Raw genomic sequence first — 10943 nt, 5'->3', positions numbered from 1 at the left:
GCGCATGCGCAATCAGAGCTGCGCATGCGCGTTGCCAGGACGAAGCTCGGGGGCTGGGTTAACGGCGGTTCCCCGGACGTGCCGCTCGCGCATGCTCAGTTCCGCTGGACGCGGGCGGGAGGACGCAAAGGCAGCGGCGGGTGCAGCGAGGAGCCGGGCCGGGGCGCAGCGGCCGAGATGCCGCGAGAGATCATCACCCTGCAGCTGGGCCAGTGCGGCAACCAGAGTGAGGCCGGAGGCGGGGCGTACACTGGGGGAGGGGCTTGGGAGGGGGCGGGGCGTATAGTGGGGAAACTGAGGCACCGAGCAGGCCCGGGGCCTAGGCCCCTCCCCTTCCCCTGTCACTCAGCTACGCAGCGGCAGAGCCGGCCATAGAACCCAGGCGTCCTAGCCCGGGGGGGGCACTGGGGGGAGGAGGCCGGGTCTCTCCCTCTCCTCCAGCCTGCCGGGGGGGCAGCAGGGGGGCCGTGGGGGCAGCAGTGGGGGTCTCTCTCCTCCAGCCCACCTGAGCCCTGGCTGGGGTGGGGGCAGCAGGGGGGCACTGGGGGCAGCAGGGGGGGTCTCTCCCCTCCAGCCCTCCCGAGCCCCGGCTGGTCTCTCTTGCAGTCGGGTTCGAGTTCTGGAAGCAGCTGTGTGCCGAGCACGGCATCAGCCCCGAGGGCATCGTCGAGGAGTTCGCCACCGAGGGCACCGATCGCAAAGACGTCTTCTTCTACCAGGTACGGCGGGCGCCAGCTCTGCACCTTCCCAGGGCCAGAGCCCATCACTCAGATCCAGCCCAGGCTGGGCCGGGCGCCCTTCCCCTGGACAAACAGAAGGCATCCCTCCTCCACAGGGACAAAGCCCTGGAGGTCTGGCACTGCCAGCCGCCCCGCTGACATAATGCTGGTATCTCTAAAAGCCTCCCAGAGCCAAGGTGGGACCTTAGTCGAGAGTTTCTGGTTCACATTTCCTCTCTGTTCTCTGTGGCTGGAGCCCAGACTGGCTTTTGGGGTCAGCAGTAGAAAGACCCAGTTGTTATTTCAATTCACAAAGTCCATCCCTAAGTCTGGATCCTTCTCTATTGATGGATCCTATCCCCTCTGTTGAGAACAAACCCCCTCTCTAGCTACTCCTCTTGCTGAGGACACACTGGGGAGTTTCTGGCCACCCCCTCTCTCTTTCTCGCCAGCAACCCACATTCAGTTTGTGAAAGGGGCTGGCGAGCTCAGTCCAGCCCCAGCTCATCTCCTTCAGTGGCATCCCTGCCGAGATCTACTGCTTAACAGCATGTTGTCATGGCCTGGAGCCTGGTGTGCCGTGGTGGGTGTAGAGTGCTGGGGACTCAAGAAGCAGTTCATATTTGTTACATAATTTCTCCAGTTGTGAGCTGTTTGGGTCAGGGCTCATCTCTTTGTTCTGTGAGGTATGACCCCCAGCGTGCTGCGGGCCAGGTGCTCCCGTAATACAGACAATACATAATCGTTTCTTTATCTCGTCCATTGTGGCAGGATCCAGTAAAGGTGTGTTATACCTCTCTCCGACCAGTGGGGGGCACCCTCTGTCACGCTCTCTCTTTTGCAATCTGGAATTGTGCCCCTGGCATGTTTCTAGGCCCTCTTGTCCTTCCCTGTTACAGGCAGATGATGAACATTACATCCCCCGAGCTGTGCTGCTGGACCTCGAGCCTCGAGTGATCCATTCCATTCTGAACTCCCCCTACGCCAACCTGTACAACCCGGAAAACATCTACCTGTCCGAGCATGGCGGCGGGGCTGGGAACAACTGGGCCAGCGGCTTCTCACAGGTAACAGGGCTGGAGTTGGCATGTGCAACCATAGTTCAGATCCCTGGGCTTGAGATTTTGTCAGGGACCCCTTGCCTCCCAGCAGGCGCTGGCGTGTGATTGCTGGAGCAAGCGCCGCACCTTTCGGCAGGGACTCACTGGTGACAGCTCGCCACCAGCAGATCTGCTGGTCTGGCTGGAAGCCTTGTCTCCCAGCTGACGGGGCTTTGCATTATGCCTGGGAAGCAGCTCCTCTGGGGAAAGTACATGGACCGAAGCTTGCTTTGGTTTTATCTTGCAGGGGGAAAAAATCCACGAAGATATCTTTGACATCATAGACAGAGAGGCTGATGGGAGCGACAGCTTAGAGGTAAAGAAATGTGGAGGCCTCAGATTGGCTTCCCTTGCCTGTTGTTTTCTTAGCCAGACTGCTTTTTTCCGAGCGGGAGCCCAATCTAAGGTCTCTGCTGTGTTGTTTGCAAGGAGTTGAAGTCTCTAGGGAAGCCTGGCAGTTGTGACGATCTCTGGGGGTCAGGGCGCTAGGCAACAGGCATGTGGAAAGGGTTAATCCTAGACAGGAGGCCTTTCCCATCTCTGCCACATCCTCTTGACCTTCCCCTCGACCCCAGGCCCTCCTGAGGCAAGCAGGAGTCGCCCCTACTGTGTGCCCTACTGAGCGTTTTCCAAATCCAGTTAAAAAGAACTCCAGCGTTGGACTCTTCTCAGGGGAGATGGTCAGCACTTACCAGAGCTCACCACTAGGAAGGGCTTGTGATATTTGCCCTCCATTTACCTTCTCGTCATTTCATCCCACTCCTCCTGCTTGTCTCCCCTAGTATCAGCCTGAACAATTTCTCTCCCTGCTTCCGAAAGGAGAACATGCTAGCCCCGTATCTGTGCTGTCTGCACCTCTTGACAACCGTCTTTCCAGGTTGGCCTCCAACGACTCTCCTGCTCCAGTTAGGAGAAGCTCTGCTGAAGTGGCATCTGCCTGCTCTGTCCGGGCCTTGCAGTCTGAAGGGTGTTCAGTTTGGTGCCATGGGGGGGCAGCATGCAGCTGTTTTCAAGAGGGCTTGGGCCAGCGGAGGCTGTTGCGTGAAGAGCCCATGCAGCTGGTTTCAAAGGGATTCAGCAAGTCAGACACGAGGTGGACGCCCGACTCTTTGAACCTTCTGTTGCTCCCAGTGACACTTGAGATTCCTGGGGCAGGAGGGAATCTCGGTCTTTGAGCGGGTTGACTCTGGGCCTCAGATCCCACCTGGGCTGTGGTCAGCTTCACCTTTACCCCAACAGAGAGAGCCCCCTGCTGTTTACATCTGGCTGTTGCATGGCAACAGGGGAGGGGAAAAGGCGATTGGGAAATAACAGTTGGCAAGAGGCCTAAGGAGCAGGTGGGAGGATGGCTAGGGCAGGTGAGGGAGGGGCTTGGGACGGGCTGAACTAATTTTGTTTAACTGAATAGGCGGGGGGGAGGGGGTGTAGCCCCTTCCAGCGTCTGCCTGTCTCCTGGGAAGCTCTGAACTCTGGCTCCGGGGGCTCCGGAGCAGCAAGCGCTGTTCTCAGTGGGTACAGAGAAGTGAGTTCCTGCAGTTCCGACAGGAGCGCTGCGATTGGTTTGCAGCTCTCTGTGCCTCATGGATGTTTGGTGACTGCCTGATGGCACCAGCGGTTCTTGGCACAGATCCAGAGGGAGGCAGCCACCATCTGCCCTGGCCTAGGCTCTGGCATTAGCTGGTGGCGTGGCTAGCCCCGTTCGGCCTGTGAGGGTAAGCCCCCCCCTAAGCTGCCTTCCCTTTGGTTCCAGGGCTTTGTGCTGTGCCACTCCATTGCTGGTGGAACAGGCTCAGGGCTGGGCTCCTATCTGCTGGAGCGACTGAATGACAGGTGAGTCCCCTGCTGGGGGAGGCTGGCCCTGCCTGGGCGTCCTGCCAAAGCATGAAGCTGGAGAGCGCTGACTCAGAGCCGGGGCCCCCGCCCCCACCCAAACACTGTCTTGTGCAATCCCTGGCAGGCCGCCCAGGGGATGGGCCGGCTCCTGCTGTGTCCAGGGGAGGCTCTGGAATTGGACCCCTGCTCTGCAGTCTCCCCGTCGCCTCTCAAGCCGCTCTGATCGGATGGCTGCCTTCTGGAGCTCTGCCTGCGCTGGGCAAGGCAGGAGGCTGCAGCCAAGGTCCCTGTGCAGCCGCCCCTGCCTGTCCCAGCATGCAGCCTCGAGAAAAGGCTTGTGAGCAGCTGCTTAATCAGCCGGTGGATGGCTCAGCCTCGCCCGTGGCTTTGTCTGGCAGCTTCCTCCTGTGCTGTAAGATGCAGCATTGCTGGGACAAATTCCTCTCCTCCCTGGGAGCAGACTTTGGCATGCCGCGCGGTGACTCACTGCCGCCCGGCACGCTGGAGACTGCCGGGGAGCTCGTGGGAGGGGAGCGCTTAGGCGGTGGCTCTGGGACATTAACCAGTTAGGTGTCCGGGCGCTCTCCTCACTCAGGTATCCCAAGAAGTTGGTGCAGACCTACTCGGTCTTCCCCAACCAGGATGAGATGAGCGATGTGGTGGTCCAGCCATACAACTCCCTGCTGACGCTCAAGAGGCTGACTCAGAACGCTGACTGTGTGGTAAGGGTTCTGCTGCAAGCCGGAGCGGGACCCATGGAGCCAGCCCCAACTCCCCATCACTCAGTACGGGGGCCCTCGAAGCTCTAGCCTGCACAGACGGACAGAAGTCAATCGATCCCCCTCCTCTGAGGCGAGCACCAGCAGCCTGCAGAGCACTGAAGGGCTTATGTGCTCTAGCAGAGCAGAGGGGCCTGGGGAGCCCCAGCAGACTGCCCAGAGCTCCACTTCTCCCTCCGGAAAGGCTGGTGGCTGAGCCATGCCTGCAGGGCCTGAGGGGCTTGTGACAGCGAGGGGGAACATTGGCTGGGGAGGTGGGGGACCAGCTTCCCCCCCACAGCACAGCTGCCTCCTGCTCTCCCTGCTACTCCAGGCCTTGGGCTCGCAGGAGCAGAGGCCACTTGGCAGGGGGCTCTGGTGTACACACATGGGGGAGGATGGGGCTCCCACAGCATCATTTGTAATCTGCCCCAGGGTTTGAAGCCAAGGATCCAGCAGCAGGCCCCACCATAGGCCTTTGGGCACATACTAACCAGGACGCCTGCTCTCGGGGGTTCCTCGTCTCTGGCACTCGGAGGGACAGGCACAGCTGCGTTGGCAGAGCAGCCCCTGTTGGACGGCACCTTCTCTCCCTACCCTCCTTTTTTTAAACTGCTTTAAGACTGCTTGGGCCTAGAGGATGGATGTGCTGGCCTGGGGGCCAGCACTGTCTTGGGAGGGCTCCGGGAGGAGGAGAAGAACTTTCTATGGACAGTGTCAGTTACGCCCCGGGATAGCCGGCCCCAGGAATGAGTCAGCTCATGCTTTCCTGTGTCTGCTGGCCCAGTTGTGCTGTGGTATCCAGGCCCGCCAAGCTGAGGCTGTATGGATCAGTGCTCTCGCCCGGGGAGCTGGCATCAGGCAGTGGCTTGGCCTCCTCTGGGTCCTGTCTGCTCTGATGGGGCCGACTTTCTTGTTTTAGGTGGTTCTGGACAACACAGCCCTGAACCGGATCGCCACAGACCGGCTGCACATCCAGAACCCGTCCTTCTCCCAGATCAACCAGCTGGTGAGGAGCCCCACTGGGGAGCGCGCGCTCTGGCCACTCAGCCACATGTCTGGGCCAGGGCTCCTCTCGGTGCTGGCTGATGAGTAGCTCCATTGGGGGGCTCGGGGTGTGGAGCTGGGACTTTTCCCTTGCTGCACTTGTGCTTTTACTCCCTAGAGAAGGGGAGTTACAGCTGAGCTCTGGGTCCAGGGAATCCCTCCAGAGCCTGCAGCCCGACTGTCTCTCCCCTCTCTGCACCAGGTCTCCACCATCATGTCTGCCAGCACTACCACGCTCAGGTATCCCGGCTACATGAACAACGACCTGATTGGGCTGATCGCCTCGCTCATCCCCACCCCCCGACTCCACTTCCTGATGACGGGGTACACACCGCTCACCACAGACCAGTCGGTACGTGCTGCAGTTCCCCAGGCACACGGGCAGCCCTGCGCCATCCCTACGCTGGCTCCTGGCCACCTCCCGCACCTCAGCCAAGCTCCTCTGTTGTGGCCCTGAGGCTCCCTGCAGCTTAGCTGCTCTCTGCCTCTCAGCTGGTCTCTGCCTCTCAGCTCGCATGCACTACCATGCACCCCCACCCTCCTCACTTAGCCCCCCCCGCCTGGCCCCACCCTGAGCTGCTGTGAATGCCTTGGGGAGGGGATATCCCTCTCCCACGCATGGTAAGGCTGGGTGCTCCAAGTTGTCCTCATGCTCTGCCGGCAGCCCCGTCCATCCCAGGGAGTGCAGTGGGGCTATTCCCAGGCTACGGGTGCTCAGATCCAACCCGCTGGGGCAGGACGCCGTGGTGCCTTGCCATGCACTGCTCCAGGTGGGAGTACTGGATACCAGCCCCAGAGATCCCACCCCGGCGAGCACAGGCACCAGCCCCCTCTGCAGGGGCTCATGGTCTTTACACTGGGGCTAGGTGAGCAGGACGCTTGTGCTGTCCCTGATCACAGTTCCCAGCGGGAGCCAGGACTCCACTGGGCCGTAGCGAAGGGTGGCTGGGCCAGTGTTCTGGGTCTGCAGGAGACGCTGCTGGGCTGGCTCCGCGGCACCGTTCTGCTCAGCTAACCGGGCCCTTTCTCCTCCTGTCGACCTGCATTTCCCCAGGACGTTGCTCAGAGAAGCAAATCGGAAAGGCTGCTGGTTCTGAAACGGGTACCCAGTGTGCTCTGTCCTCTCCTGTGCTGGGGGGGGACTCTGCGGTAGTTAATAGGTGTCTGACTTAACCTCCCCACTTCCAGCCTGGGGCCACCTCTCTGCAAGTCCCCGGAAGCCTGGCCAACGGAGCACAACGTGCCCAGCCTGGGGCGGAGGGGATGGGCCTTCACGCGCCTCCAAGCGAGCCATTGCATCCTGGCTCTGGGGACGAGAAGTGGGGTTTGCTTTCCCAGAGTGTTCAGCGGCTGCAGCAGCTGTGGGGCTGGCTCTTCTCCCCCTGCCAGCCACCACTGGGGCCAGCCTTTCCTAGTGCCCAGGTGCTGTGGCATTTAATAACAGCCCAGCCAGCGCTCCCCACAGTCACCCAGAGCAGCCACGCTGCAGCTCTTCCAGCCTAGGGCCTGGCGTGCACCTTCCTTTCACACCCTGCGCAGCAGACGATTAACCCTTCAGTCGCTGCCTGTTGGGGCATGTTCCCGGCTGCAGAGAGCTGCAGCCAGGCTAGGTGCATTATGGGAAGGTAGGGAGTGCTACGGCCAAGCCTGCTGCGTGCAGGGGTTAATTGGGCACCCTCTGGAGAAGGGTGGGGGAGGGTTTGCTGGCCACGTTCCCAGCATGCGAGCTCCCCGCCCTGCCCCATCCCTCTGTGCTCGAGGGGGGCAGCGGGCAGCACAGCCCCGCGTGACGTGCCCTGGGGACTGGCTGAGCGGGGCCTTGGTTCCGCGGGGGCCTGGCTGCTCTGCTCCCAGCAAGTCCCCCATGAAGTGCGAGCCCAGGCCCTGCTCGGGAGCCTGCCAGTGCTGTCTGGGAACAACTGAGCCTCCCTGCAAGACGCTCCAATAGCCACTTCCCAGGCCTTTGCTGGCTCTCTCTGAGCTCCAGTTAACTCAACTCCTCCAGTGCCAGGGCGGGGGGAGGGGAGACGGGCTGGCTCCCTAGCGCCCCTGGAAAGGGCATCGCTCCAAGCCCCCAGGCTGGGCCGCCGCTGTCCTGTGACCTCCTGCATGCAGCTCTGTGCCTGTGCATGTGACTGGCCCGCTCCACAGGGCTTGTGTGTCTCTCTCTCTTCGCTGGCTGGCCAGAGATTTGCCTCTGCTCACTAACTTCAGCCGAGGGCGGCAGAGCCCCTACGCCATGCGTGTGCGTGGCTCCGCCACCCCCCGCGGGACAGGGCACGGGCGGTCTCCCCCTGAGTGCCCCGTGCTGGCGTTTGCAGGTGGCCAGCGTGCGGAAAACCACGGTCCTGGACGTGATGAGAAGGTTGTTGCAGCCTAAGAACGTCATGGTCTCTACGGGGCGGGACAGACAGACCAACCACTGCTACATCGCCATCCTGAACATCATCCAGGGTGAGGTGGACCCGACGCAGGTGAGCAAGCCGGGGCTGGCTGAGTCGTGCGGCGCTGGGCGTGGGAGCGGGCCAAGCGTTGCAGTGGGGAGCGGGCTCGGACGCCCACCCACCTCAGCCAGGCTTGCAGGGTCCATGCAGGAAACAGCTGCTGGCAGAGCCGGCCAAAGGGCTAACGTTGCAGGTGCGGCAGGGGCCTAGCTGCCTGGATGCCGCCCTGGGAAAGGCTGCCCGTCGTCACGTCCTCTGCCAGCAGAGGTGCCTGCCCCACGCGCAGCACTGGGACCGTGCCCCTGGGTGCACGAGGTCCTGCCCGTTGGTCTGCACAGAGCGTCTGGCCGAGCATCTAGGCCAGCACCGGGGAGTTCACGGTGCTCTGTCCCCGGTTACGCTGTTTGCTGAGGGACCAGCCCCCTGGCCCCTCTGATGCTGGGAATCTCGCCAGGGCAGCTGGCTGGAGCACCACGGCCACCTCTTGCTCGTGTCTCCCTAGGTTCACAAGAGCCTGCAGAGGATCCGGGAGAGGAAACTGGCCAACTTCATCCCCTGGGGCCCGGCCAGCATCCAGGTGGCGCTGTCCAGGAAGTCCCCGTACCTGCCGTCTGCTCACCGTGTCAGCGGCCTGATGATGGCAAACCACACCAACATCTCCTCGGTGAGTACGGGCAAGGCCCCTCGCTCCCCTGCGCACGCCGCTGCCGAGTGCCCGTAGCAGGGAGGCTGCTCGGAGAGGCAGGGGCTTTCACCTTCACTTGCTCTCAGGTAGCTTTTGACTTGGCTCTTGCCGCGTCTGCCGGGGGGATCCGCAGGAGAGCGGAAGGCGGTGGCTGCCTCCTGCCCCAGCCCTGCCAGAGAAGGCAGCGGGTGGCACTGCAGAGCGTGGAGGCCCAGCCAGGCTAGAGAAGGCAGTGACTGGAATTGGGGGATGGGGCCAGTTGGTCGCCCTGCAGCGTTTCCTTCAGTAGAAAGTCATTCCGGGCGCAGTTCCATGCCCCTCCCTCAGCCTCCGACCCCATAAACTTGGCCTGCTGAATCCATTGGCAGGAACAGACGCTGTCCGCTGGTTTGTCCATTAACCCAGTAGTGGGTTCCCTTTGTCCTGCCCTGCGGGGCCATGCTGCCATTGGAGGAACAGCCTCCTCGTGAGAGTAAAGCCCAGGGCCAGGAGGCAGGACTCCAGGGTTCTACTTCCCGCCTCTGCCACTGCCTCCAGGACCTTGGCAAAGTCACCTAGCCCCTTGGCAAGCCCTCTGCTGAAAGCAGCTCGGGGAGCGCAGGGTGTTCCCCAGATCACAGCCTGGCTGTGGTGGAGCCCCAAACGCAGAGGTTTTCTGAGAGCCCTTCACATGGGCTTGCTCCGCATCACCCCGAGGTGGTGAGCCAGGGTGGCCACAGGGACTCCCCCTCTCCCCAGGATAGCCATGGGGATGCCTCAGCTCCCAGGGACCATCCAGCACTTTCCCCTGGCATGTGGGGTGAGGGCCGGGCCATGCCCCCATATTCACGGGGATTTGGGGCCGGCACAGCTGTTCGAGCGGACGTGCCGGCAGTATGACAAGCTCCGCAAGAGGGAGGCCTTCCTGGAGCAGTTCCGCAAGGAGGATATCTTCAAGGACAACTTCGACGAGCTGGACAACTCCCGGGAGATCGTGCAGCAGCTGATTGACGAGTACCACGCGGCCACACGCCCCGACTACATCTCCTGGGGCACGCAGGAGCAGTGAGCGCCCGCAGGCTCCGCTGGGGAGCGTGCAGAGAGCACGGCCCCTTTCCATGTAACTTCAGGGGCCACAAGCCACCCATCTACATGTTAGTCCTCATGGCTTCTGCTCACCCCCTGGGGAGGGACAGAGTGGGGCTCACCGGCACAGCAGCACTGCACCTTTGGGAGTCACCCCATTGTGGGGCAGAGCCTGTAGGCCCCTCCTCCCAGCAGGACCCCAGCCCTGGTGGCTCCCGTAGTACAGGGGCCTTTCCTCTGCGAGGGGCAGCGACTCGCCGCCAGTGGGGGTGGTGTGTGGGAGCAGGAATCCTCACCGTAAGTGATCCCCTTCTCGGGGAGGGCGAAAGCCACATGCCCCAGCCTGGACTGGGCCGGGGCTAAGACCTCAGCTAAGGAGGGAGCGTGGAGGACCTGGCTGAGCTAAGCTGGGCCCCTCAGCTACCCTGAGTCCTTAGCCTGGTTCTTTCTGTGCCTGGGCAGCTGGTGCAGAGAGCAGTGGGCACTGCTGGGGGCTGTAGCTATTTGTGTAGCTTATTTTGCTTCAATAAAGGCTGTCGCTGCACTGAGCCCTCCCTGTGCTGCCGGGGCATGACAGAGCCGTGAACGAGGGCACGGAGCGGGTGACAACAGCCCCACCCCCCAGCCAGTACTGCCCAGGCCCACAATGCTGGGGCAAAGGCCAGGGGGGCCCTGCAGAGCCAGCTGCCCCCGAGCTGCCTAGGGGAGGCCAGCCCTGGGCTTTTCCCCCAGCAGCAACCAGAGGCCCCAAAGCACCCTGGGAGTGGGGAGCCCAGCCCTGCTTCACTCCTGGGAGCTCCCTGAGCTGGAGTGTGGGCAGGGCCCAGCACCCCATATAACCCAGTCCCAAGGGTGGTAGAGCCAGAGCTGGCTGTGGTGAGGGTGGGCTGGGCTGGGGCTGCGGCAGCTCCAGGGGAGCAGGCCTGCGGCTCCCTGCAGGCAGCGCACAAGGCTGTTCTCAGGGGCTGCCAGAGTCCAAAGCCAGAAGGAACCAAGAGTGAATGGCCCTCGGGGCGGGTCCAGGGGTTAGTTACTCTCCTGTAAAAACGCTCCCCTGCATTCCAGCCCTGGGCCCGTGTCAGCCCTTGCTCTGCTCCACTGAGTCTGGTCTCAGGGAGGTACTTACAGACTGATCGGCTTCCCCCCGCACCCAGGCTGAACAGACTGAGCGCCTGGGGTCTGGCCCTAGGGCAGGGTTTCTAATCGTTTATCTCTGTCCTGGCTCCGATTTATCACCATCCATCTGGAATTGTGGCCCCAGACCTGGGTGGGACGGTCCCAGCCTCTGCAGC

General features: G+C 62.2%; 1 protein-coding gene across 1 annotated transcript; it reads left to right on the top strand.

Moving 5' to 3' along the window:
- Positions 1-70: 70 nt before the first annotated feature.
- Positions 71-10187, top strand: TUBG1 (tubulin gamma 1). The gene is made up of 11 exons (XM_026654825.2): positions 71-226; positions 607-719; positions 1619-1786; positions 2067-2135; positions 3570-3649; positions 4248-4374; positions 5333-5419; positions 5660-5809; positions 7779-7931; positions 8404-8565; positions 9437-10187. The coding sequence occupies exons 1-11, from the start codon at positions 178-180 to the stop codon at positions 9632-9634; spliced, it is 1356 nt and encodes a 451-aa protein (XP_026510610.1). The 5' UTR covers positions 71-177; the 3' UTR covers positions 9635-10187.
- Positions 10188-10943: the final 756 nt, after the last annotated feature.

Source organism: Terrapene carolina, unplaced genomic scaffold, assembly GCF_002925995.2.
Source record: "Terrapene carolina triunguis isolate 2854851 unplaced genomic scaffold, T_m_triunguis-2.0 Scaffold193, whole genome shotgun sequence".
Classification (NCBI taxonomy): domain Eukaryota; kingdom Metazoa; phylum Chordata; order Testudines; family Emydidae; genus Terrapene; species Terrapene triunguis.
The sequence above is the reverse complement of the archived record's forward strand: the minus strand, read 5'-3'. Positions and strand labels throughout refer to the sequence as shown.

Coding starts and splice junctions, on each gene's coding strand:
- TUBG1 (XM_026654825.2), top strand. CDS start 178: ATGCCGCGAGAGATCATCACCCTGCAGCTGGGCCAGTGCGGCAACCAG. Junction 227..606: donor GGGCCAGTGCGGCAACCAGA/GTGAGGCCGGAG, acceptor TCTCTCTTGCAG/TCGGGTTCGAGTTCTGGAAG. Junction 4,375..5,332: donor CTCAGAACGCTGACTGTGTG/GTAAGGGTTCTG, acceptor TTCTTGTTTTAG/GTGGTTCTGGACAACACAGC.